General features: G+C 45.0%; 1 protein-coding gene across 8 annotated transcripts; it reads left to right on the forward strand.

Annotated features, from left to right (window-relative positions):
- The first annotated feature begins 1,402 nt into the window (after nt 1-1,402).
- On the forward strand, nt 1,403-26,449 carry PRPF3 (pre-mRNA processing factor 3). Of its 8 annotated transcripts, none has more exons than XM_030541811.1 (19): nt 1,403-1,544; nt 2,925-3,005; nt 4,437-4,566; nt 4,808-4,879; nt 6,869-7,051; nt 8,076-8,206; nt 12,129-12,275; nt 14,306-14,389; nt 14,518-14,738; nt 15,746-16,052; nt 16,911-17,077; nt 17,821-17,903; nt 18,897-19,040; nt 19,877-19,976; nt 21,163-21,276; nt 22,041-22,159; nt 22,889-22,972; nt 24,535-24,596; nt 25,774-26,449. In XM_030541811.1, the coding sequence occupies exons 4-19, from the start codon at nt 4,861-4,863 to the stop codon at nt 25,918-25,920; spliced, it is 2,112 nt and encodes a 703-aa protein (XP_030397671.1). In that variant the 5' UTR covers nt 1,403-1,544; nt 2,925-3,005; nt 4,437-4,566; nt 4,808-4,860; the 3' UTR covers nt 25,921-26,449. The 8 variants fall into 8 exon arrangements, with proteins under 8 accessions (XP_030397671.1, XP_030397673.1, XP_030397670.1 ...); XM_030541813.1 differs by having other exon boundaries at nt 4,454-4,566; XM_030541810.1 differs by lacking the exon at nt 2,925-3,005.
- The last annotated feature ends 728 nt before the right edge of the window (nt 26,450-27,177 follow it).

Below are 27,177 nucleotides of genomic sequence, written 5' to 3' on the forward strand. Positions count from 1 at the left end.
TGTCGGTGGTGGAACCAGGACCCCAGCTCCTCTGGATCCCCCGCCCCTGTCGGTGGTGGAACCAGGACCCCAGCTCCTCTAGATCCCCTGCCCGTCGGTGGTGGAACCAGGACCCCAGCTCCTCTAGATCCCCTGCCCCTGTCGGTTGTGGAACCAGGACCCCAGCTCCTCTAGATCCCCTGCCCCTGTCGGTGGTGGAACCAGGACCCCAGCTCCTCTAGATCCCCTGCCCCTGTCGGTGGTGGGGCCAGGACCCCAGCTCCTCTGGATCCCCCGCCCCTGTCGGTGGTGGAACCAGGACCCCAGCTCCTCTAGATCCCCTGCCCCTGTCGGTGGTGGAACCAGGACCCCAGCTCCTCTAGATCCCCCGCGCCCGTCGGTGGTGGAACCAGGACCCCAGCTCCTCTGGATCCCCCGCCCCTGTCGGTGGTGGAACCAGGACCCCAGCTCCTCTAGATCCCCTGCCCCTGTCGGTTGTGGAACCAGGACCCCAGCTCCTCCAGATCCCCTGCCCCTGTCGGTGGTGGAACCAGGACCCCAGCTCCTCTAGATCCCCTGCCCCTGTCGGTGGTGGGGCCAGGACCCCAGCTCCTCTGGATCCCCCGCCCCTGTCGGTGGTGGAACCAGGAGCCCAGCTCCTCTAGATCCCCTGCCCCTGTCGGTGGTGGAACCAGGACCCCAGCTCCTCTAGATCCCCCGCCCCTGTCGGTGGTGGAACCAGGACCCCAGCTCCTCTGGATCCCCCGCCCCTGTCGGTGGTGGAACCAGGACCCCAGCTCCTCTAGATCCCCTGCCCCTGTCGGTGGTGGAACCAGGACCCCAGCTCCTCTGGATCCCCCGCCCCTGTCGGTGGTGGAACCAGGACCCCAGCTCCTCTAGATCCCCTGCCCCTGTCGGTTGTGGAACCAGGACCCCAGCTCCTCTAGATCCCCTGCCCTGTCGGTGGTGGAACCAGGACCCCAGCTCCTCTAGATCCCCTGCCCCTGTCGGTGGTGGGGCCAGGACCCCAGCTCCTCTAGATCCCCTGCCCCTGTCGGTGGTGGAACCAGGACCCCAGCTCCTCTGGATCCCCCGCCCCTGTCGGTGGTGGAACCAGGACCCCAGCTCCTCTGGATCCCCTGCCCCTGTCGGTGGCGGGGCCAGGACCCCAGCCGCCCCGGGTCTCCTGGCCCCAAATCTCCCTTTCCGCGCGCCCTGCAGCAGCTCCTGACATGCAACAGGAGGCACTGGGCTCCGCCCTCCCTGCCAGTCACGTGACTAACCCAGACGCGTAGGCCTCGTCACCCTCCCGTGATAGGGCAGCAGGCTGGCGCTCCTCCGTCACGTGACCATACCCCCGCCCACCACCACATTGCTGTTCTGGCTCCTGCGTCACGTGGTGGCGCCTAATTTCCTTCCCGCGACTGCGCGGGGCGGCCTCACGCGGGCCGTTTCCGCTTCCGCCCTAACGTTCCGTCTCCGTCAGTCGCAGCGAGTCCTGTCGAGGCCGCCGCCGCGGCGGGGAGCGGAAGTTTCGGGCTGGGGCAGAGCCGGGCGGCGCTGAGGTGAGGCGCGCGCGGGAGCCCGGGGTGGGGCGGGGCGGGCGCGGGCGCGTGATCCGGCCCCCGGGGCTCGAGGGCTGAGCTAGGCCGGCGCAGGCCTCAGGTGTGCGCGCGGGGCGCTGACCAGGGGAGGGGAGATCCCCAGCCGCCCCCCCCCGGCCCTGGGGAAGGGGGGAGCCCCCAGCCTGCCCCTCATATTACTGAGGCGCTGACAGGAACCTCTGTTTACTCGCCCGCTGCACCCTCGGCCCTGGCGAAGGGGGGATCCCCCAGTCCGCCTTTCATGTTACTGAGGCGGTGACAGGGACCCCCAATTACTGGCTTGCCGCCCCCCCCCAGGCCTTCGGGAAGAGGGGAGCCCCCTTAGCTGCCCCCCCCGGCCCTGGCGAAGGGGGGATCCCCCAGTCCGCCTTTCATGTTACTGAGGCGGTGACAGGGACCCCCAATTACTGGTTTGCCGCCCCCCCAGGCCTTCGGGAAGAGGGGAGCCCCCTTAGCTGCCCCCCCCGGCCCTGGCGAAGGGGGATCCCCAGTCTGCCTTTCACATTACTGAGGTGGTGACAGAGACCCCCACTTACTGACCTGCCGCCCCCTGGGGAAGGGGGGAGCCCCCAGCTGCCCCCCCCGGCCCTGACGAACGGGGGATCCCCATCTGCCTTTCATATTACTGAGGTGGTGACAGAGACCCCCACTTACTGATCTGCCGCCCCCTGAGGAAGGGGGGAGCCCCCAGCTGCCCCCCCCCCCCGGCCCTGAGGAACGGGGGATCCCCAGTCTACCTTTCATATTACTGAGGCAGTGACAGGGACCCCCACTTACTAACCTGCCGCCCCCTGGCGAAGGGGGGATCCCCAGTCTGCCTTTCATATTACTGAGGTGGTGACAGGGACCCCCATTTAGTGACCTGCCGCCCCCTGGCGAAGGGGGGATCCCCAGTCTGCCTTTCATATTACTGAGGCGGTGACAGGGACCCCCATTTACTGGATTGCTGCCCCCCCCAGGCCCTGGGGAGAGGGGGAAGCTCTCAGTTCCCCCCAGGTCCTGGGGAAGAGGGGAACCCCCAGCCTGCCCCTCATATTACTGATGCGGTGACAGGAACCTCTGTTTACTCGTCCGCTGCACCCCCAGGACCTGGGGAAGGGAAGAGGTCCCCAGCCCCCCCCCCCCCCGGCCTCAGGGAAGAGGGAAGGCCCCAGCTTGTCCTTCATACTCCTGAGGATTTGATAGAGACCCCCATGTCCTGGCTGGCCGTCACCCCCATGTCCTGGTGCAGTGGGGAGTCTCCACTCTGCGTGCCAGAGTTGATAAATGACAGTCTTGGTGATGGCATGGTACCTTCCTCATCTGTCTTCACTCTCTCCCTTCTTTTCCATTATCTGTTAGACCTCAGACATCTTCCCAATCCTAAAGGACTCCCTTGTTCAGGAGCGTGAGCAACACACACTCTGGTGCCTCGGGTGTGAGGTACTGTGCTGTCTTGGACCTATCACTGGTACCCCTGTCTCATCACCATGTCCCTTGTCCCTCTGTGCTCATAAATATAACTGATAAAGCGCAAGTGAATTATTAGCTCAATGTTTGAAGTTAAAACATCTTAGTGAAATGATTCTGGGAGTCTTGAAAGTCTCTGAACAGACTCAAGTTTTGTGCATCTACCTCAAAACTAACAATCTCAAACTCCTCTAGAAATGCTGCCTATATCATTTTGGCCCGGATTGGGTAGCGCTCCAATTTGCGCTCTATTACTGTTGCATACTCCCATTTTTTAGTGTTCGCACCTTCACACAAGAAGTGTGTGATTTGGGTACTAGGGCAGGCAGCTGGGAGTTAGGGTTTCTGAGTTCTGATGTCAGCTTTGCTATTGACTTGCTGTTTGTCTTGAGACAAGTCCCTTACCTCTTCTGTGTCACTTAGAAAATTAGTAATAGTAACTTGTCTTACAAGAGTATAGTGACAGAAAAATCAGTGTGGTGCTTTGGAGAGAACATGCTATATAAACAGTTATTTTTCTCTAACATCTAGCCTAGAAGTGACTTGAGGGGGCAATCCATCAGTCTGCTACAGTGATGGTTTTGTCAAGAGGAATTTTTGCCCCTTGTATCTCCTGTTCTCTATGCATCATAGGCAAAAAGCATCCTCTTTAATAGTGATTCTAAACTTCCGTCTTCCTGATACTACTTGTAGCAGCAGTGCCTCTTTAGGGAGGATAATAGTTCTTTGAGTACACAAGAACAATGGGTCATCCAATAAAATTGAGAGGCAGCAGATGTAAAACAATAAAGAATTTCTTGTTCACACAACACACAGGTAACCATGCATAATACTCAGGACTCCTGTCGCCCATGTTGCCTCTAACCACTAGACTACACTGCCTCCTTTGCTAACTTATTCAAAGTACACACATAAGGGTGGGGAGGGAATTGGCACATTTATTTTCATTCTGGATAAACAAGCATTTTTATTAAATAAAATAAAATGGAACAGCAGCGACAACCAAAAAAATGTCTGTGTGGGTTTTAACCTTTGCCAGTGCAAATGAGTAAGATTAGAATTGTCTGGCCATAAGCATGTTACATTTGTGCTAGGTTGCTTCTCAGAAAGAAGTAATTGGGAATGAGGAGGACAACCCGATCTTCCTAAGTACACAATTTTCATTTGCAGAATTTGGTAAAATTGTCCGCAGATATAAGAGCACTCTTATCCTACTAGAGTTAAATTTGTCCGATTCAAGGCATCTAGATTTCTAGCCTTAACATAGCTAGTACTCAGACCTTTAAAATAGTAGCCTTATTGGGGCAGTGCTGTGAGCAAAAGGGTTTCTATTGAAAGGAGGCATTGTACATCTCACTGTGCCTTTGGAAACTAATTATAATTAGAATTTTTACTTAATTTTAGGCATACATGTTTTACAGAATGAAGCTAAATATGTTGCTTATCTGAAGGAGCCACAGTTGCTTTGACAACAGCTTTGTGAGAACATCAATTTCAGATTATCCGTTTACTGAGGAATAACATAGTGAAGAAGGTTAGTGGGTGTATACCTTAACATAAGATACAGGTGTTGTGCAGTTTCACTATTGGACCACTTGGTAGAAATCTTCTATTATATTTTGGCTGTCAACTTTCTTAGACATTATAAGACACATATTTGACCTTATATGCAAGGTTTAACTGTCTGTAGAATACTTGCACGGCTGAAAGATAGTGTTCTCATTCTGTCGGTGGTACATAATGGAGAATACTCATACATACTCTTTGTTCTTCAGATACTGAAATATCATGCTACCCTGCCTGAGGCTGAGTATTCTAGTAGGTCTTAATGAATTACATAATTGAAGGTAAAATCTATCAAGGCACAACTCGTTCTTATAGCAATATTAACCTGTTTTTACAATATATAAATGAGGATACTAACATGGCAACATGTTTTTAAGAAATGTAATAATGGCTCTTAACCTAGCTGAACTAATGATCATGAGTATCAAATGTTAACATTTAACAGTCATCATCTGAAATGATATTGTCTGACTCAACAAGCAGCTATAACTGAAATGTAGCTATATGTAGCCCACAGGCATCCTCTACTGTTGCTTTGTTTCCTTGCTCTTTGAAGTTTAGAAAATATCTTGACTGTACAAACGGAAAATCTTGATTCTTATTTTCATATATAGTCATTTTTTGGAGAACAACTTTATTTTAAAACATTGACACTCACTTTCTGATTTTATGGACCAGTTGTAACACTTTGTAATTATACAGTACAGAATTACCTACAGATTTTTTCTTGTAGGGAAGAAATGTCTTAGGCCGAGCATATTTCCTTAAGAAGACTGCCTCTTTCTAGGTAAAGGGAGCTTGATTTCCAAATCAAATCAGTGTCTAGGTGCATAATTAAACATTATTTCATTTGTAGAGTGTAATCCTCTTGACATAGTAGCTTCTATTTCAAACAGATAGTGGAGAGAGAGCTTGTCTCCAAAATCTGTAGCTCACCATTAGATTCAGAATGGTAGGGATGGGGAATATGGGCCTGTAGTTTGCAGAAGGGGTTCTCAGGCTTAAGCATGCCTGTGAATATTTCCAGGGTGTGGGCCATGTGCACAGTGATACATGTATGTGTGCTTATGCCTGGTGAGGCAGGATGATCTTTTAGACTAAGATCATCCTATCTGGGTTAGAAGGAATTTTCCCCCAGGTCAGATTGGCAGAGACGCAGGGTTTTTTTGGCCTTCCTCTGCAGCATGGGTCACAGGTCGCTTGCTGATTTGAGCTAGAGTAAATGGAGGATTTTCTCTAACTCAAAGTCTTTAAATCAAGAGTTGAGGACTTAAGTAACTCAGCCAGAGTGGGTGAGGTTCTGTGGCCTGCAATGTGCATGAGGTCACACTAGTTGATCATGATGGTCCCTCCTGGCCTTAAAGTCTGAATCTATAGTGAGGTTGCGAGTCAGGAGACCTGGGAGATGTCCCCTTGCTGTGTGACCTTAGCCAAGTCAGCCTTAATTTCCTCTAATGTGGAAGGCTGCACATGCTTACCTCGTGTAGATGTTGTGAGGCTTAACGTCTGTAACATGATTTGAGATCTTCAGTCTATTTCTTCCACATTGCCTAAGAGGGACTTGTCCCCTCTCAAAATATTGTAAAAACTATTCTAATGTATCAAGTGCAAGTGGTGTACGTGCAATAAGTTTGGATAGGTCTCAGTCTAGTGACTAATGGACAAGGGTTCGCATCACAAATCTACCACCCTGATTCTCGCTAATTGGCTCCCTTTGGCACAAGCCAAAGATTGAATGAGCCACGAAGATGGAACCCCTCCCCTCTTTCCTGGGGGCATTTATGAGGCTTTAAGTCTGTAGGAGTTGGAAACTGTGTTGCTGGTACCTGTTACCTGCCCTATGGATAAATAGGACAGTACCTCACTCACCATAACAACACTGCATAGTCTCCAAGAGTGTCATTTTGACACCCTCCGCAAGAGAAAGATTGGCCTTGTAGTCGTGGCACTGGACTAGGGTTCAGGAGATCTCGAGTCAGTTCCTGGTTCTGCCATCAATTTCCTGTGTAACTTTGAGAAAGCTGCTCAGGGAAGTAACGCACAGAGAGATTATCTCTAATAAGGGTCTAATACTTCCTTTGTCTTGTCTAGTTAGATTGTAAAGTCATGAGGGCAGGGACTATTCCTTGTTTTATACAGCGCTTAGAACAATAGCACATCAACATTGATTGGGGTCTCTAGGAAGAAATACATTTAAAAAAAAATGCTTTGCGCCTTCCACCAGTCTCTCAACTAAGTGATGCTTTTCCCACTCTTCATTTTTCTTATAGGTAAAATTCAAATAATTGAAGTCAGCCTGCTGGTGAAGATGTCGCTGTCTAAACGGGAATTGGATGAGCTGAAGCCATGGATCGAGAAGACAGTGAAGCGGGTCCTGGGTTTCTCAGAACCCACTGTGGTCACTGCAGCATTGAACTGTGTTGGGAAGGGCATGGACAAAAAGAAAGCAGCTGGTATGTCCTCGGCTTTTCATTACAATGCTCTCAACACCCACATCCGTTGCTGTGTGTTTAGGAGTATTAAAGGTCCTTGAGAAAAAGAGAGGGAGGTGTATGAAATAGGAGCTAAAAACGACAACCTCTTGAATCTCTCAGGATTTCTATTTAGCAATACAATCCATTTTTTTGGGAAGTGTTTCATATAAACTGTATCCTACCATGCCTTCAAGCTAAATGGGAGCAAAGCAGGGAAAGGAATAGAAGCATCACTCCGGAAAATGAAACTAACGATATAGACACTGTGTCTTGGTCTAGAAAGCAACCAAGTGAGGCTTTCAAATTTGTATCTGAAATAAATGAGTATTTGTTCCTATGAGTAGCTGTGAGCTTTACAAATGGAACTGGAAGAGCTGCACTGCATTTGAAATGGTCTTTAAGTTAGATTTGAATTTATCGTCCTTATTCTTGGGCACTTTTTCACCTGACTTTAGTGGTGCTGAACTGTATGTGGCAAATTTTTTCTTCATCGCTAGTTAAGGTTGTTACACTGTTTCTGTTAGATGAACCCCCTTTTTCATGGATGTGACATCCCTTTTGAGCTGAGAATGTCCTTGCTAATTCTTAGCTCAGAGCCAATTTTTATTTACTTAATATTTTCAGACTTACTTCACTAGCTGTATGTAGTAATAGAAACTTAGTTTGGACAGATTTTCTTGTATTCCCCTTTTCCTCCTGGCAGAAGGTGGCATTGGCTAAGATGCTTCCAAACCACCTAAAGGGTGTTACAGAAACTGACAAGACAGGAAATGCAGTTGAAAGGTTCCATTGTTAAAGAAACTGAAGAAATTTGCTGTAGTCAGTATTAGAGACTACCTTAAAAAGAGGCTTGCATGGAATCTGAAAACCCACAGGTCATGTATTCTAGATGTCGGGGGGATTGGCAGTCTGAACTGAGAGGCTGAAGTATAATTTTCATCCACTTATTCCTGTCTCCAATAACATTCATGGTCTGGTCACACAAATTTCTCTTCCTTGCCAGACCATCTGAAGCCTTTTCTTGATGATTCCACTCTGCGGTTTGTCGACAAGCTCTTTGAAGCTGTAGAGGAAGGACGAAGCTCCAGGCACTCAAAATCCAACAGTGACCGGAACCGAAAGAGAGAATTGAAGGTAAGCTAAGGACTAATTGTTGTATTGTTTGTTAAAGGCCATGAATGCAGTGCTGTTACTTTACCACATTCTCCTCTTCCAGAAAGGCACATCTTATAATGCTTAAAGTTCAAGAGAAAAGACTCTTCTCTACAATGAAGTGTGTGAGCCTTTACATTTCAGTTCTTTTTACTTTCTTCTGAGGTGCCAGGAGGCACCAAAATACTTTCCCTGACCATGTCCTGACTTGGAAGCCTGAGCATCTGGTTTCTTTAACAATCCCCTAGTAGGTTTAATGGAACAGAAGAGCTTAAATAGCAGAATTTGTGGCTCTCTGCTGTTTTTCATACTCTCGCACTGCATTTTTGCCATACTGCCGAGTCTTCATTAACTAGAGGTTAGGAGTCTGGATTGGTCAGTCACAGCTTGTAGTAACTTTCCATTGCTCTTCCTTACTCAGACGTGTCATCATAAAATCTAAACTGATGATTTCACAACTGTCAGTGAATGAATGTTGGTGGGTTACCTTGTGGATTTTCACCTTCTGTCTATGCTCTGAAGCTCATCTGGCATCCACAATATGCAACTTTTCTGGCAACCTCTTCCCCACCAAAGTTCAAGGTCCTGAAATACAGCAAGGGTTTTCTAGTGTTCTGGTGGTTTTCCCATCTAACATTTGACTGGTATGGTGGAAGGTCTCATGCATCCACAGTTGTCTTTTACTTCTCCCCACTATCTTGATGATTTTGCTTTTGACCGTGAAATTACAATTTTTTTCATCATTTGCATACAGAATTAAAAAATGGCTACTCGACAAGCTGTTCCCTGGTCTTAAAGTAAATTTCCTTTCACTTTTTTCCTGAGGTTCCTATTTCATGGCATTTTATATTTCTCTTTTTGAAGTTTTGCATTGTATCAGTTCCTGATTCATCAGTTACTTACCTGCCTCTGGAAATTTCCACCACATGTGTCTGACAAAGTGGGTATTCACCCATGCAAGCTTGTGCTCCATGTCTGTTAGTCTATAAGGTGCCACAGGACTCTGTCGCTTTTTACAGTTCCAGGTACCTAGTATATTCCCTTATAGGGCTCTCAGCTGTGCCTTTCCAGGTGTCTGTGGGAAAGTGCTTTGTAGTAGGAGAGGGACTGCCTGCACTTAATATTTTTTGTATGAAACTGTTACTTTTCTTCTCTGCCTGGCTGAGGCTTTAAAACGTGCTAGAGAAGGGTCTACTTACCTTTCCTCTTCCAGGTTTCAGTTACATTCACTGGTTAAATAGTCATGTGTAAAAAAGGTATTTATCCCCAGAACAGGTACAGCCTAAGTGGCAGCAATGCAAGCCTCCCTGCCAATGTGCTGGAGTAAGCCCCATCCTTCCCAGGGGAGAGAGGTGGGAAGTTCAATCTTCCATAGCTTGGGTCTACACTACAGACTTATATTGGTATAATTTTTGTTCTGAGGTATGAAAAATCCACACCCCAAGCAACATAGTTGTACCAAATTAGCTACCCAGGTGGACAGTGCTATGTCGGAAGGAGGGCTTCTGCTATGGACCTGCCTCCTCTCAGGGGGGTGAATTAACTGTGCTGACAGGAGAACTCTCCTCTGTTGGTGTAGAGTGTTTTCATTAAAGCAATGCAGTGCCTTCAGTGCCAATGTGCTTTCAGTCATTGGCACCTCAGAGACTGTCAAGAAGGGAGTCAACTAGTGTTACGTGGTGGCATCTTTGTGCTGTGGGCACATTTAATTAGGAACTAGACTGAAATTCACTAACTCATTTCACATAAGCCGCCAAGCTGTCCTCAGATTGAAAGCCAGTAAGCCATCATATTTTGTCCCGGCCAGATCTCAAGTCTCTTTCCTCTGGTATACTGGGGAGACAAGAAACTGGAATATCTGAACTATGCCATGCAGCCACTTGACATCCCATTGTAAAGCAGATGGTTCAGCAGATGAATCTTTCGGCAGATGGATTGCAGTCTACACTTTGATTATCTTCTTCTTCTGTAGCACTTCCGATGTAAATGGATCCCAGAGCTCTTCGTTACAAATCATTTGTAAGACAGTGCTTTACTCAACTGGAACATGCTTCCACATCATGTGAAAATGCTACTTAGCATCAAATAGGAACACTGTACAACGTCATAGGACAGGAAGGAAAGACCGTTACACTCTGTTGAAACGCTATGGGGAATCTTATGGAGGTAGGTTAGATACCCAAGCTGGGATTTGGACTGGGCACTGGGGCTAATGCCCCATCTCTAGTGAAAAGTGCTCTGGGATCTTGAATGACCAAAAGCGTTCCAGGCCCTCAGTTTTGTATCTAATCTGAAATTCAGCCCTCCCAGTAGCACAGTAAGCCCAAACACATACTGGTGGGGCACTGACTCAAGGAGAAGAGTGTAAACTACTGAATCACCAGCTCCTCTTCCTGGAGTTAACTTCCTTAGAAGTGTCACATCCAGACACTGATCTGCCCTGGCCCTGCTTAGCAGGGGATCTACTGGAATTGCAGCCCAAGGTGGTATAACTAGGGTAACTTTTCCTTTCTGGCTTTTCCCTTGAAAATATTAGCCCTGCTTTTACATATGCTCACAGAATTAGAATTGTAGTGGTGGACAGAGGAATGATTAAAAACATTAGATAATACTCATGTTAGCTGTCTTTCAGCATTCTGTCTGGCCCTCTTTTCTCCTCTCTCCCTTGTACCATTTCATGGGGTAGATCACTGCTTGGGAAGTTTCAGGAACTAAAACGTAATGGTCTACACACTTTATACTATGGGCAAGTCCTTTCTCTTGAACTTGTAGGTATTCCAGGAAGTACCTGTGTCTGGCTGAGGAAGTGTCCTTGTAGAATATGAACCATAATAGTGAAGAGGGGATTTCAACTAACGCTTACAACCGGTTTGTATATCTTCTTTTCAAATAATATTCACTTATTATACAGTATATCTATTGTATGGTAGATTAAGGGCTTGCTGCTTCACACAAATGGCACCCATTTAACTAAATCAGTTTAGTTAAATCAGTGCAATCTCCTTGTAGACACGCTCTTAAATCAGGTTTCAGAATGATTGCTGTGTTAGTCTGTATCAGCAAAAACAAGTCCTAGTGTACTTTAGAGACTAACATTTATTTGGTCATAACCTTTTGTGGACTAAAATCCACTTCATCAGATGCATGGAGTGAAAAATACAGTAAGCAGAATATATATCAGCACATGAAAAGGTGGGAGTTGCCTTACCAAGTGGGGGGATCAGGGCTAACAAGCCAATTCAATTAAGGTGGAAGTGGTCTTTTCTCAATAGTTGACAAGAAGGGGTGAATACCAAGGGAGGGGAAATTACTTTTGTAATGCTAATGAGGCCAGTGCAATCAGGGTGGCCCATTTCAAACATTTGACAAGAAGGTGTGAGTCTCAGCAGGGGAAAAATTACTTTCTGTAGTGACTATTCAATCAGTTTGAGATTTAGAAACCAATTTAGTTAAATCAGTTCAGTTTGTACATCATATCTATGTCTGGATAGGTGTGTGAGAGAACACACAGGCTTACTGGGAAGAGTGATGGATCTAGGAACTCTTTAACCCAAGCAGAAGGATGGTAGCACCTTTCACACAAGGATCTGGGTGCTTTGCAAACAATAGTTAACCTCCACATCACCACTATCCATTTAGATGGATCTCACTTACTGTTGTACAGGTGAGATAACGAGAGACAGATTAAATTTGCCCATGATCCCACAGTGGGTAAAGGGCAGGGCTAAGAATCCAACATAGGAGTTTTGGGTTCAAGCCCTTTGCTGTGACCGCTTGACCAAAATGTTTTTCAAATTCTAAGTTGCTGGACTCAAGTGGTGGTTGCTTGTCTTCATCAGTAGCCTTGAGTAGCTTTGTTTTATCATTGATCGTAAGCTATCTTGTCTTGTTCCTGTTCTGTTAGGATGTGTTTGGTGATGACTCTGAGATCTCCAAGGAGTCTTCCGGCGTTAAAAAGCGGCGTATTCCACGTTTTGAGGAGGTAGAGGAGGAGCCGGAAGTTATCCCAGGCCCGCCTTCAGAGAGTCCTGGAATGCTGACCAAGTTACAGGTTTGTCCTATCAGGCTGTTCTCCTCTGCCACCTCCCAAGAAACAGAGATCTTGGATCTTAATATTTAGTTTCTGTGTGAGAGAATAACAAAAGTTTCAGGTATCATACTTCATATCATGATTAGAAATTTGAATGTCGGGGCCTAGCGCATCCTTCTTTTGAAAACTAATGGCAAGTGCTTTCCGTTGTGTCCTTTTCAGAGCTTGCTGCTACTATTGGCCAGTTTCAATAGAAGTTCCCAAATTCGTAAGTCTAATAGTCCTTGTAAACGGGTTGGGACTCACCACCCGCGGCACCTCCTGCTAGTGATTTCAGGAATTAGCTCGATTCCAGTGGAGCGCCCCCTCCTGGTGGTGTCCCATCCGTTGTTCTGCCCTCTGCTCTCTGTTGCTGTCGCTGGACCTGCGTTGCTCCCTGCTCGGTGGCGTCCTCTTCGATTCCACTGCCCTCCGACAGTGTCCCTTAGTCCATCTGGACCCCCTTCCGGGGATCGGTGATCAGCAGTCCTCCACTCCAGCCACCATGTGCAACCACACCCCCCAAAGTCTAATCCCTCTTGTCAAGGATCTGGCGTAGGCTGTAACGGCCGCTCCCTACAGCCAATGGCTGGGTGTACGGCAAGGAGGAAGTGGGGGGACCCAGGCCCGCCCTCTACACTGGGTCCTGGCCCAGGGACCCTCTGGTGTCAGCCTTGCTGTCCTCTTTCTTTCCCCTCCTCTGTCTGCTCCCTGGGCCGCTTCCCCTGTGGCCCCTTGCACCTGCTAGGCCCTTCCCTTCAGGGCCTGCAGCCTGGCAGCTGTGGGCTAGAGGCTTCTAGCCTCCCTGAGCCTGCCCAGCACTGCGCTGTCAGCAGTGCTAGTGTCCCCCTTGGAGACTGACCTTCCTCTGTGGAAGGCCTGGGACAGACTCACTGCTCCTGCTCTGGGCAGTCTTTATATATGGGTGAGCCTGGCCCTGACTGGCTCCCCATAAGCCCTTTTCTGATTGGCTCCTGGGCTGCGCAGGCTCCCTGGCCTGCCGCAGCCCATCCTCCCAAGGAGTGAGGCAGTCCAACCCACTACAGTCCTCTTTGCCATTTCTCAAAAACGGAGTGGCAGAGAGAGTGCTATGTTGATGTCTTGTGTTGCTAAAACTTGCTACTCATACAGAATCTACGTTTGATGAAATACTATGAAATGTTAATGAATACAACTAAACTATACCGTGAATAAATGGAGAAAATATATTTGTTATGCAGTATCCTTCATTTGTTTGGAGAAGTGTTGACTTACACTGAAATGTGTTCACAATCAGTTGTGTACTATAAACTTTATTAGCTGAATGCCATCTGTATGATCTGGCACATTTCATTATTTTTTTAAATTATACAGTACAATAAATGTACATGGAATTTTGCAGATTCAGAAAACATGCTTGGACTAAAGCTCTTAGTCTAAATTAGACTGATCAAACAGTTCAGACACATGAAATAGTTTACCAGTAATGGCTTAACCTCAAAGCACTGCAGATTTTTAGTTCGTGGATTAATGTCCCTGATTTAGTGGAAGAGGTGTTCTAGAATTAGCGAGATTCTCCTGTATATCATCTTGAAACAGTGATTTCCACCAGGAAAAGGCAATTCAGTTCTTACAGTTTGCAGTGTCAGTGAGCAGACTGAATTGATTAAGAACAGTCCAGGAAATCATTTTGCAGGTCCTTTCACTCTTTGAATATGCAAAGCACTTGGTAACACTTGAACTCAGCCAAGAAAACAGTTTGAGAGGGGAAAACCCTCTTCACAAATGAAACAGGCAAACAAGGCTCCTTTTCTGTAGGGTGAGCTGAATAGGAAGGAACGAGTCATGGCAGTGAGCACTGATTACCCAGGGTTGCTGCTGCTGAATTGGAGGTCATTGGTTAGAATTGTCTCGGTTAGTAGCTGGGTTTGCACTTATTTGCCGCTATGTGAGGAGCCTCTGAAGAGTGCTTTAGCCCTTCTGGCTTCTTGTGAGGAGGAGGAAACCTAACTTTCCAACTTTTATTTCTGCAGATCAAACAAATGATGGAGGCAGCAACACGTCAGATTGAGGAGAGGAAAAAGCAACTGAGTTTCATCAGTCCTCCTGCACCCCAGGTACAGCCTAGAAAGCAAAAGGGCAGATCCTTTGTCACAGGATTCAAATGGATGCAATGCCTTTCTCCTTAAACAGTGACTTGCATGGTTGTTCTGACATGTATCTAACAGTGTATGTCTCTCCCCAGCCAAAAACTCCCTCTTCATCCCAGCCAGAGCGTCTCCCCATTGGCAATACCATCCAGCCCTCACAGGCAGCCACATTCATGAATGATGCTATTGAGAAAGCCAGGAAAGCTGCTGAACTGCAGGCCCGAATCCAGGCTCAGCTGGCCTTGAAACCTGGGCTCATTGGCAATGCCAACATGGTGGGATTGGCCAACCTGCATGCAATGGGAATTGCACCTCCGTGAGTACGATCAGCTTGCCAAGTACACTGCACCCCGGTAACTTCCTATAGGAACAAGACAAATGTTAGGCGTGCATATTGTCAGCCTTCATCATTGCCTTTCCACCAAAATTCTTGTGTATTGGCGTGGATTCATAAACTGGATAATTGGCCGCTCTGTGTTAATATAGACGCACCAGAGAGTGATGTTGGACAGGCATTGCCCTTCTGGATGTTGTCTGTCTGCTGCTGTTCACCTCTACTGTAACATTTGTAGTTGTCCTTTGAATGTTCAGTCCATTTCAGGGTCAACTAAGAGTAGTCTAAACTACATCAGGTCCTTGTGGCCTTGTCTACACTAAGGGTTTTCTAGATTGCACAATGGTTAGAATGCAAGACCGCTCGCCATCACCTTAACTGTACTGGTGCTTGCATCATTGCAGCCATCAATGTAGTAAACAAATGATAGCAACAGTGGGAAATATTACCGGGGGCAATGCCTCATGGCTGACATTGTTACACGATGCCATTCTGGCAGCATAACATTTTCATTGTCTAACATTTACATGTGCTTTAGGACCACTTTACACTGCCAAAGAGGTGTAAGGAGATCTTGATGTAAATGAGAATTGGACCCCTAGTGTAAGCGTACCCATATCATTCATGGTGTGTGACACTTACCTCTGTTCCCCGAAGTATCAAGAAGAGAGAAGTGTTTAGATTATTGATGTTCTATGAGTGATCAAAATTTGGAAACCTCTGTGCTTATGCTTTGGTCAAACTTATAATAGTTGAAGTTGCTCTAGGCTCTGGATCATAATTCTGGCACCTGCTTTTTGATTACCGTTGCACTAAAATGGCTTCACATCTGTTTCCTTTAAGATATTGACTAACAAGGCTTAGCGAAAACCACCAAAGAGCAGACCATGCTCTTTTCAAGACCTGTTTGGTGGTGGTCACAATACACTCTATTTCCTCTGAGTTTAATGCCGTATGACTGCATTTTAACAAAATGTTTCTTGCATCAGGAAAGTAGAGCTAAAGGACCAGACAAAGCCTACCCCATTGATCCTGGACGAACAAGGCCGAACCGTTGATGCGACTGGTAAAGAGATTGAGTTGACTCACCGTATGCCGACCCTAAAAGCAAACATCAGGGCTGTGAAGAGGGAGCAGTTTAAACAGCAGCTCAAAGAGAAACCTTCTGAAGACATGGAATCCAACACTTACTTTGACCCCCGAGTCTCCATAGCCTCATCCCAACGTCAGAAACGCACCTTTAAGTTCCATGACAAAGGCAAATTTGAAAAAATTGCTCAGAGGTTACGAACAAAGGTATTGTCTAGTTTTTGAGTGCTGGTGTTAATGAACAGCACTAGAAACAGGGGGTGGCATGGGAACTGAACTCGTGTCCCATTCAAGAACGATGGAGGCTTCGGGACAAGAAAGATTTCCACTACAGATGGTTGAAAATTTTCCATCAAAACTGTGTTTCAGTGGAAAATTGGTTTTCAGTTTTTGTGGAAAGTCTTTCTACATGCATTTTTGACTTTTTGTTGAAAACACAAAGAACTTAGCTCTCTTGTGAAGAGCTGAAATTTTCCATGGAAAAATGCACTTTTTGACCTACTTTTAATAGAAACAAATGATTTGGGGTCTGGAAGAACTGAAAGGAAGAGAACTTGCCTACATTTTAACCATGTGCAAAACCATAAGTGTACATAGCAGTAACTATTTAGTGCAGTTGTAAGGTATAATGAGGACTCTTGGAATGAAGAGCTGATTTAGGCTGGATATTGGGAAAACCCTTTCTGATCCTGAGGTCTGTTACACCATGGAAGAGATTTCCCCCAAAGAAATAGTGAAGCGCTTTGAGATCTTCTGATGGAAAGTGCTATGTAAGAGCTAGGTAGTAGTATCGCTAAGACATTTCCCAGTACGTTGCCCAGCCTAGTTTTAAAGTATCATCTAGGAAAACAATTGTGTGTTAGGGTTGCGCAGGTGTAACACCCACAAACCTCCACAAAACAACCCATCAGTCCCAGGCTTCATTCTGTGCTTCCTCTGTGACATGCCCTGATCAGCTTGTAAAAGAATATATCCAGTATGCATTGCTTTTTCAAAGGCTACACTATTTCTCTGTGTGCCCATGTAAGTGACCTGCTTGTACCATCTCTCTCCTCTTGTCCTCAGGCTCAACTAGAAAAATTACAGGCAGAGATCTCTCAAGCTGCCAGAAAGACTGGGATTCACACCTCTACCAAACTAGCTCTTATTACCCCGAAAAAGGAGCTGAAAGAAGGAGAGATCCCTGAGATAGAGTGGTGGGATTCGTATATCATCCCTAATGGCTTTGACCTGTAAGCTATTACTTGGTGGGCTTTGGTAATTTTATTGTAGAGAAGAAACTAATGGCCTGGCTTTTGAGAATTGCTGACCAACCCCTGGTTCCATTGAAATTTTTTGGGAGCTGCTGGTAGCTGAAGTGCTCAGTGCTTTTGAAAATTGGGCCCTAAGCCTTTCCTGCATCTTTTACAGAAGCAAATGCATCCGCATGAGTAATTGCATTCTGCCCCCCTAAATTCCCGGGCGAGGGTCAGTTGTATTTTGTGTTCGCTCCCTGCTCCAGTGTGTGGTGTGGTGCCAAACAGCTGCCATATTCCATTCCAGAGCTGTCTTATTCCAATGACTGAGAGAATAATTCCTGTGTGCAGAGTGATTTTGGCTAAAAGCCATTGTGGGGTTTTCAAAAGCAGCTAAATGACTTTGGAGCACAAGCCCCATTGACTGTCAGTTAAGCATTTTTGAAAGTTCTGCATCTAATGTCCAAATGTAAGATCAATATTTAGAATATTTGGGGCAATGGGAGGGATATTAATATTTATGTAGGACCCATGCATCTCCCTGCTTCCCCTGAACTCTTGGCTTTAGAGTACCTCTCAGCAGCTTGTGTAAGTTTAATAGTTAGTATTGTGGTGGTTGGGGGGAGGGGGGCAAATTGCTTTGTTTGCCAAATGCTGTGGCTTGTGGAACATTGAAGGAAGTGAGGGAAGCCAGCGCTAAGATGACAAATAGTGATACACAAATTCTCTCCTCTTTTTAGAACAGCTGGAGTCTACTCTAAAAGAGACAACTACTTTGGGATCACAAACCTTGTGGAACACCCAGCACAGCTAAGCCCACCAGGTACTATTATGTAGCAGTCTAGTTAGAGGCCTCTTTGTAGTCTTGAGCAATTCATGGTATACAGGGAGTTTTGTAGCAAGACCCTTCAAGTGCTCCAAACCAGTGACAACATGAGACCTGAACTAGGCTATGACCCTCCCCATTTGTAATACCACTGACTTCATTTCTCACCATGAAAGAAATCCTGCTATGATAGAACGTAGAGCTCTGCTAGGGTTGTGAGACAGCTAAGACTAGGAAGGTGAGTCTGCAAAAAGAGTGGAGGCAATCACATTTAAAAGTATAGTGACCAGTTAGATATTGGAAACTAATAGACTCCCATGTGGCACAGGGGATGGCTATTGCTACTTGGACATTATGGGTATCTGCACAGCCGTGTCAGCTGAGTCGGGCTCAAACTGCAGGGCTGTCTAATTGCTGTATAGATGGTTGGGTTTGGGGTGGGCCCGAGCCTGAATGTTTATGCCACAATTAAACAGCCCAAGCCCTGTGAGCCTGATTCAGCTGATGCAGGCTAGCCACAGGTGTTTAGTTGCAGTGTAGACATACCCCAAATTCCTCCTGTGATCCACATGGTAACACAGACCCAGACAAGGGACATAGGATAGTAAAGAAAGGTTTAGATAATTAGTGGTTAATCTGTTTAACATAAACCGTATTGTAACCTCTGTTTTCTAGTTCAGCATTGATGTAAACAGTCTGGAGTAAGTCAAGGATCACAGATTGTAGCAGAGAGAAACTATGATCTAATATGGGATAGCGAAGAGGCAGACATACGTGCCAAAAATGAGGGGGTTATAGGTTACAAGCAGACTGAAGGACAAAAATGGTGGCGTTGGGCTGCCTTAGCCTTGAGCATGAGGAATTGGTTATAACTCTTAGACTGCAGCTATTTCCCTTTCCTTTTCCCAGTAATGACTATAAACGGTATTTGGTCCTGCCCTGGTGGAATGGGGAAATGTAAAGTGACTGTTCATTGGTTTACCTTCCTAGTGGACAGTGACACACCAGTGACTCTGGGCGTTTATCTAACTAAAAAAGAGCAGAAGAAGTTACGACGTCAGACGCGGAGAGAAGCACAGAAGGAACTGCAGGAGAAAGTCAGGCTGGGCCTAATGCCGCCTCCTGAACCAAAAGGTAGGTGACTACCTTGTGGAGAACAGGCTGAATGCAAAATGCTGCATTAAAACATACTCTATCTTTAAATGGTGACACATTGGCTAGTTAAAAACACCGTTTTGGTAAATTGCAGTAGACAAAGGAGTTGTGTGGGAGAAACCCTGTGGATCTACTTTGTTCATGAATTTACATTCATGCATGTATATTAATAGAATTAAGTCCAGAAAGGGCTGTTATGATCATCTGGTGTGACCTGCATAACGCAGGCCATAGAATTTCACTGAGTAATTTCCCCCTTGTGCATAGGACAGCATTCTGGGGTGATTTATACCCCATCCAACCCCTCTGACTTCATTAGGGTTGCACAGAGGCAGAACGTGGTACAACAAATGTACATACTACATGGAATGCTCAGACGGAGGAACCGCTCTTTACTAAATTTCATGTGTTGTTGCTGTGTCTTGTCAGTCAGTTGCCACGCTGCGCCTGGAAATACCTGCATTTCAGAGACAAGTGATGTGTGTTTGTAGCTAGTAATTCTGTAATGCATTTTGAGCCTGACAAAAGATGCTACAGAAGGCTGTTTTTAAATAATGCTGGGGAGCCTTTTGAAGCAAGCCTTTGAGGGGATATCTGGTCTCCTCTACAAATTAACTTGTACCTTTCTTTCAGATGGTTTCCCCCAAGGTTGTTTAACTCTTACAATCTTTGCTCAGTTTTATTTAAAATAAAACTTCTATTCTGATTATACTTACAGGAAGTAACAGATGCCTTTTGCATTTTTGACACAAATTATGACATGTTGGTGCTTGATAGATCCCTTTAAAATGTTCGTTTCTCCATTTCCCTTGCAGTAAGAATTTCTAACCTGATGCGAGTACTGGGGACAGAAGCTGTTCAGGATCCAACAAAAGTGGAAGCTCATGTTAGAGCACAGATGGCAAAAAGACAGAAGTAGGTTGCATGTTCTAGAATAAGCAAACTTTATTTTAAAGTAGATTTGGTGGTGGTGGTGTCCTGACGGCCCTGGAGACTAAAGTCCTCAGCTGAAGCACATATCAGATGCAGCAAAGGGAGAAAGAATGACAAATTTTGCTCAGATGATGACCCTACAACTTATTTCAACTGAGTCTTCAAAGGCTCTTCTCTGAAAGCTAGAAGAGGGTTGAGTATTCTTGAGCTGTCCGTTCTTGGCCCCTTGTCCTGAAACTGTCAGCAAGAGGCCCAATTGCTGTGGTGGCTTTTGAGTAGGGACAGCTATCTGCTGGGAGTTGGACTGAGACCCTGACTTACTTCACAGACCCTTCAACAACTGCTTGTGGAGTAATGACTTTGAAGCATGGTCCTCCTGAGCTCACTATGTTCAGTCACTTACACTGAGTATCTTCTGGTTTAATACTAAGCAATTGACTGATCCAGACAGCAACGTTTCCACAGTAATGTTAGGTGGAGTATGCACACATTCATTCTCGAAGGAAGTCATCTGGGAAATGCAAAGGTTTCACTATAATAAAGGTGAACTGAGTAGGCGCTTTAAGAAACTAATCAAAAGCAAAGTACATGAATTAAAAGTTCATATGTGCAGTCTGAAAGTACAAATAACCAGATGGCTGGATTTTTCAGTCTATGGTAATGATATAGGGCCTTATGCATCATCACCACTAGATCAAATGCAGCCTCTAGCAGTATTGACTGAAAGTTTGTACCATCTGATGGTGGTTTAGTGACCTATTTAAAATTAGTTGGTGGGTTTTGATCCAGTTCACACCACAAATTTCCACCATTACAGCTAATTGCTCTCTTTCAGCAGAGGCCAAGGACTAAATGGATTGATCTCTCATCACTAGAGGCATTGAAAGCAAATCGAAGGGTCATGTTGCAGGAAGCTTCAGTACCACTATTCATACTTGTTACAACCTGGTCCAGTTTCCCCCTGGATGGAAACCAGTCTCTTGTGATCTAATGGGTTGGGACCACTCACATGCTTCTAAGCCAGCCAGGTCTGGGCAGAGCCTGGGTCACCGTTCCTAACTCTGGGTCTACAAGGCACACTCCAAGGCTCACTCCCCTTCCAGTTTTCTGAACAGACAACCAACAAGCTGCATTTCTGCTTACCTGTTGTCTCTTTCCTTCCACCCAGAGCTCATGAAGAGGCAAATGCTGCACGAAAACTAACAGCAGAACAGAGAAAAGCAAAGAAGGTTAAAAAACTTAAAGAAGATATTTCACAGGGAGTGCATATATCTGTGTACAGGTGAGTGCCTTCTCCCACAGACCCTAGAGGTGTTTTGTCTCAACAGATGTTTTTCCCATGTGACTTTTTATAAATACAGATGACAGATGCCTGTCTATAAATTAGTGCTAATATGGAGTGTTCCTTTCATGCAAGGCTATTGTCATCTGGCTCCCTGAACTCCATTAGAAACACTGAATGCTGTTCAAATTATTTTACGGTAGAGAGAGAGAGAGCCCCATTTTCTCAAAAGTAAATAAATGAAAAGGTAGCTCCATTCTTCACTCATTCTGCGTGAGCATTCAAGGTGAATGCAGAAAGTCTCTTAATACTTTAGTGCTTCTATAGCACTTTCCATCCAAGGATCACAAAGCACTTTATGACTTTTTTAATCCTAATGACAGGGAACCTGAGACACTGGGAGATGGAATGTCCAGTGTCACAAGCAAAGCTGGAAATGGAACCAAATTCCGGACATGTGATAAAAACATCATTCAAAAGTCAGATGAAAGCTGCTATTATGATGTAATATATGTAATAATGTATTCTAAACTAAGGATGGGACCCTGTTCTCCTAGGTGCTGTAGAAAGGTAGATATAGTCCCTGCTCCACACTGAATAAAACCCTGTTGAGCATCAGGTTTTTTGTATACCCCCACAGTGCCGGAGAGTTTAAAGTGAGAATAATTACTGGACTGAATTGGAGGAGAGTAAGGGAACCCTTTTTCTCTGTTGTTCATAGTTCCTTTTTCAAATAGATAAACCTTTTGCTTTTCTATCCTCAGAGTCAGAAATCTGGGGAACCCTGCAAAAAAATTCAAAATTGAAGCAAATGCTGGGCAACTGTACTTAACAGGAGTGGTGGTTTTACACAAAGATGTCAACGTGGTGGTAGTAGAAGGAGGTAAGGCTCGGGGGTGAACTTTCTGGTTAGAACATTAGACCTTCAAAAGCTTGTTTCCAACCAGGATACCAAATATTTAAATTGCCAATTGCTGGGATTTATGGAAGTAAAGGGAGATACTAAGCTGTTCTACTCAGGATGCTTCTTAGATTTACTCCGCACCAGCCCTTGGGTAGTCAAGTATGTTAGCTACTTAAGTATTTCAAATAATCCTCTAAATATTAAAACTGTAGCCTATATGTTTAAGAAACAGCATTGTTAAATTTGCTAGATTTGAAGTCACAGTGCTTTGACGGTGATAGCTTCTCAGGAAAAACTCTGCCAGCCCTGGTTGCGTCTGCTACGATGCCTCCAATTTGCACGGTGCTTTATAAACAGTCTCAGAGCACGTTTTGTGAGATACTATCCCCATTTTACAGCAAGGGAAGCTGAGATGGCACAGAGGTGAAGTGACTTGCCAAAGGCCACAGGAGAGTTCCTGTCCCCAAGCCCTGTGCTTAGGTTAGAGACTATACTTCTTTGTCATTGATCTACAGTATTCTCTTTGCCAAGGGCTTTTAGCTGGAATTGAGTGTGTGTTTGAGTGTTTAGTTTTTCCTCCATGGTTTCAGGTGTCATTAGCTTTCACTGCTTTTTGGAGGCAGAATGCAGCCCTATAAGGACTTTTAAATTGAAGTTGTCATTGAGCAAGAACTGAGAGAAAATGACTATCATCGTCTCTCTCTCCAGGCCCAAAAGCACAGAAGAAATTCAAACGTCTTATGCTCCATCGAATAAAGTGGGATGAGCAGACATCGAGCACAAAGGGAGATGGTAAGCATAGACACATGTGGATGTATATGAAACATGGCTAGTGTGACTGTACAGAAGTGGCAATAGGATCATTTTGTTGCAGCCTGGCAGAGAAGCCATTACTATGCAAATCCTTCTGCAGAACATAATCGATCTGATCAAACCAACACTGGGACTGTGATATAGATGATACAAAGCCAAGAACTTCAGTGCTGGCTTATGCGCCTTACTATTGTTTACATCAGTTTTCCAGACTGCCTTCTACTGTGTCAGCCTCTCCTATTCAGCTGTATGTTTTCTAACATACAGTAGTGCTTGAGCTGGCTTTGCATTTGCAAGACTCAAGGTTTGAAAAAACACAAACTCGAGTATGGGAATGTGTGTGTACTGCTGAATGAAGCCCAGTCCTTGCAGACTGGAGAGGCAAATACTCTCAGGGTCTTAATTCTGTGAGGCACTCAGGGTGGTCATCTAGAACCCAATACAGGTATGTGTCCGTGAGACAGGAAGTGGGAGCCCAGAGTCCAAATCACATAGCCCTTGGCTAATGCTGGTACACAGACAGTGCTGGGAACCACTGCTTTATAAATGTAGTGCCTGTGTAAATGCCATTGGCCAACAGTTTTCCTATATGGGTCAGCTTTCCAGGCAAGGCCTGTGCTTTCGTACATGCTCTGTGCATGCTCAGCCCAATCGGGGAGCTGATCCTGACTGGATGACCCCTGGGTACTCCTGTAATAGATATTTTGTAATTGTGTAACGTGTAATGTGAGAGACCAGTCCATGGCTGTAACTGTTGCCCTGGGGCAGTGATACTCAGACTGATGGTCAGGAGCCACAAGTGGCTCTTTAATCTGTACCCTGTGGCTCTTTGCAGCACATGATATTAAAGCACTGATTTAATTACCCAATCAGGATGCTTTTGCTGTGTTATTAACCAATTAAGTTATCAACTTTCACTAAGTTGTTTTATTTGCTGTGCGAATAATATATATAAAAACTTATTATTTCCCCGTCATACTGTTTAAATATGAATACATGGTACTGTAGCCAGCTACTACTGTGGCTCTTTTGGGTAATATTGGTTGCTAATTTGGCTCCTGAACCAGAGATCTGAGTATCACTGCTCTAGGCACATGACTGAGCCTGAAATGGGAATAAAAATGTGACAGAGAGATCTACTCACTGCTGAATCTTCTGTGCAAGTAAGTTAGATCTTCCACAGTATTTGAATTCGATTTTGTGCTTGAAATGTCAGATTATGAAGTTAGGTATAACATAACTACTAATAGCTATGTAGGACTCTCTTTCCCCCCAAACACAAGTAGAGCAAGGTGAAGGCGTGTGCATGCCCAGAATGAGGGAAATGTAAAAGTCTTAGTCTAAATAGCAGATATGTAATTTGGATTTAGAGGGGAGAAGTTCTCTGAGTGAAATGAGAATAGAAATATGGTCAGGACTGCCCCTGCTTAGAGCTCTAGGGTAGGAAAGACTTGTGTTTTTAATGCTGGTGCTTTCTTAGTGACTGCCTGGAATTCCTTATTGGCTGTAGATCTAAAATCTGCTTTATTTTTTTTTTTCAGATGATGATGAATCTGATGAGGAATCTGTTAAAAAGACAAACAAGTGCTCTCTGGTTTGGGAGGTAAGTTATGATCTTGAATTAAAGGAGCATTTGGAGGCCTTAGGCTCAAGTGCTTAATTTCTGGGTCACTTGGCTTTTCAGTACTGCCAGTATTAAAACATGCATGCAAGCTATGAAGCCTTGTTACTTGCTGCACCCTTCTGTTTGCAAATCACTAGGCACAAAGTATTTTACTACCAACTTGATGGCACTTGATTTTTGTTTTGATTAAATTAGGTTGGCCATGGGGTTTCAATATGAAATGTTCGGGTTTATCTTTTTAAACCTCATTCAGATGGAGAAAACAATGTGGTGACTTTCTCTGTCTAGTGCACACAGGAATATTTTTGCATTTGGAAAGGTATAATGCTGAGAAATGCAGAGGATGCATGATCCTATTCAAATATCTAATTGCTATTCAAAGGAAGCTTCCCAGAGCTAACTTATTGGCTGCTTTTTGCAATGCAGGAGAGCTGGGTTTCAGACTCTCTTGCTCTGGTGGAGGGAGGCAATATACTCAGTCCTTGCGGTGGAGAAAGCAGTCAATGCTTTCTATGGCTAACTAGTGACAGGAAGCAAGTTGGTGGCTGGTGGCTTTCAAGAGGTGTCCTGGCCAGAAGTATTGTGGCTATATGGCTCCCTTGTGTTCCAAGTGTCTTGAGGTTGGGGCCCGCACCCTTCAGTTTTCATGATCACATCCTTTGAGATGCTATATAAAAATATTGGCATCTCCACAGTCTTTGGAGATAATCTTGCATGGCATAATAAAGGACACTGGGTATGCCAAACAAAGATGGACACAGACTGGAATAAAACATGTAACTTCAGTTAAAGCCACTGAAGTGCTCTTAAACACTTCAGTTTGTTGCAGACGTATCAAAGGAAAGTCTCTTTTCCTGGCAGTTCGTTTAAAAGAAAACATTACTAAGTGACAGTGGAAATTGCCCTTATTTAAGCATGTTTCTACACAACTTTTCACCTCTGCACAAATAAAAATAGCAGTAATTTAATTATGCAAATCATAGTTCCTCTCTGAACACTTGTTTAGAAACCTGAGAAATTACTTTTTCAATTCTAAAGAGGTTTATTCTTGATTCCTCTTGTAATTGTGGTTGCATTTGCTTGTTGATGCATTTGCTTGGTAGTTTTTCCTGCCAGCAAGATGCACCAGAAAACTTACTCTTTCTGTCTATTCCAGGGTACAGCGAAGGATCGCAGCTTTGGTGAAATGAAATTTAAGCAGTGCCCCACTGAAAACATGGCACGGGAGCACTTTAAAAAACACGGAGCTGAGCACTACTGGGACCTGGCTCTGAGCGAGTCTGTGTTGGAATCCACAGACTGAGGGTGCTGCCCCCAGTGTTCCCATTGTTAATTTGAGAACAATACCTGGCTGAAAACTTGGACAGAATTCCCTTCCTCCCCTCAAATCCCCACAGTACGTTGCATATGATTAAAGAAATATTTTTAAAACAACAATCACAGCTACACTGTTTTCTAGATTAAACCCAACTCTTGGAAATTGTGGTGCAAAACCACTGTAAAGTGGTATCTGCCAGAGAATTCAGTTTTGAGATGGGAGGGATGGAGAAAATTTTCAGTAGTCTCTTTAGTCCTTCGCATACAGCTGTCCCAAATGGAGGTGCAAACATTTCCTTGCTTTGTCAGCTGTTCCGTAGATGAGATCTGACATTGGACAAACTATATGGTGCATACAATCTGAGATTGTTCCTTTGGTGGGCAGGGAGGCAGTTTTGGAGCAGCCCCGAATGGTCTGAGGATGCAGTATGGAGTATTTGAATTTGTAAAGCAGAGTAGGAGATGGGGACTTAGCCCACATCCTATATTTACATAATAAACTTTTTTAAAAGAAAGTCAAAGATGTGTTTCTTTACATGGGAGTTTCAATTAGCCTGCTGTTACTCACTGCAAACCACATTCTTCTGTACTTGGCTCTTGCATCAGTCTTGATAGCTTGGGTATGTTTGGAAGGATTGTTTGACAGTAGCCTCAGTCAGGGGCCCACTCTGCTACAAACATGGAGGGAAGACGGGCCTTGCTCTCAGTTTTAAAATCTAAGAGAAGTAACAAAGTTAATGGGGAGAAGGATACAACCAAATACATGTTTTTATAGACCCAGGCAGTTCTCTAATGGTAAACAAAAGATGCCAGCTCAGCTAGCCATCATTAATTGGCTGATCTCTTAAACGCATAACACAGGGTGGATCTTGAAGATGTACTTAATGAGAAAAATGGACTGGCCCTACTGATGAGTCAAGGGAGGATATTCCATGCCTAAGAAACAAAGTGGAGGAAGTGTCAAAATTGTTTTGTTGTGAAGCTGATATGAGTAGCAGCAGTTGAGGGCTGATGTTTGGAGAGACGAGCAGACAAGAATGAAGAGGTAGAGTTGTGAAGCTTGAACTTTAATAGTTAGGAAAACGTGGAACTCTGTAATATTCTGTGCAGCATTATAAATTGCAGCAGTATGATCAGCACTTGGAACTGTACTGCACATTGTATTATGGTTACTGAAGCAGTTATTGTCTCAGTTAAATTGGTTATTAGAAGGAAAATATGTTGAGTAGGTTTCTTCAATTAA

This window comes from Gopherus evgoodei, chromosome 24 (genome assembly GCF_007399415.2).
Source record: "Gopherus evgoodei ecotype Sinaloan lineage chromosome 24, rGopEvg1_v1.p, whole genome shotgun sequence".
In the NCBI taxonomy this organism is placed as follows: domain Eukaryota; kingdom Metazoa; phylum Chordata; order Testudines; family Testudinidae; genus Gopherus; species Gopherus evgoodei.

Bases quoted from the DNA above. Each gene is read 5' to 3' on its own strand.
- PRPF3 (XM_030541811.1), top strand. The intron at 19,041-19,876 runs GTAGGTGACTAC...TTTCCCTTGCAG, and splicing joins GCCGCCTCCTGAACCAAAAG to TAAGAATTTCTAACCTGATG. The intron at 19,977-21,162 runs GTAGGTTGCATG...CCTTCCACCCAG, and splicing joins CAGATGGCAAAAAGACAGAA to AGCTCATGAAGAGGCAAATG.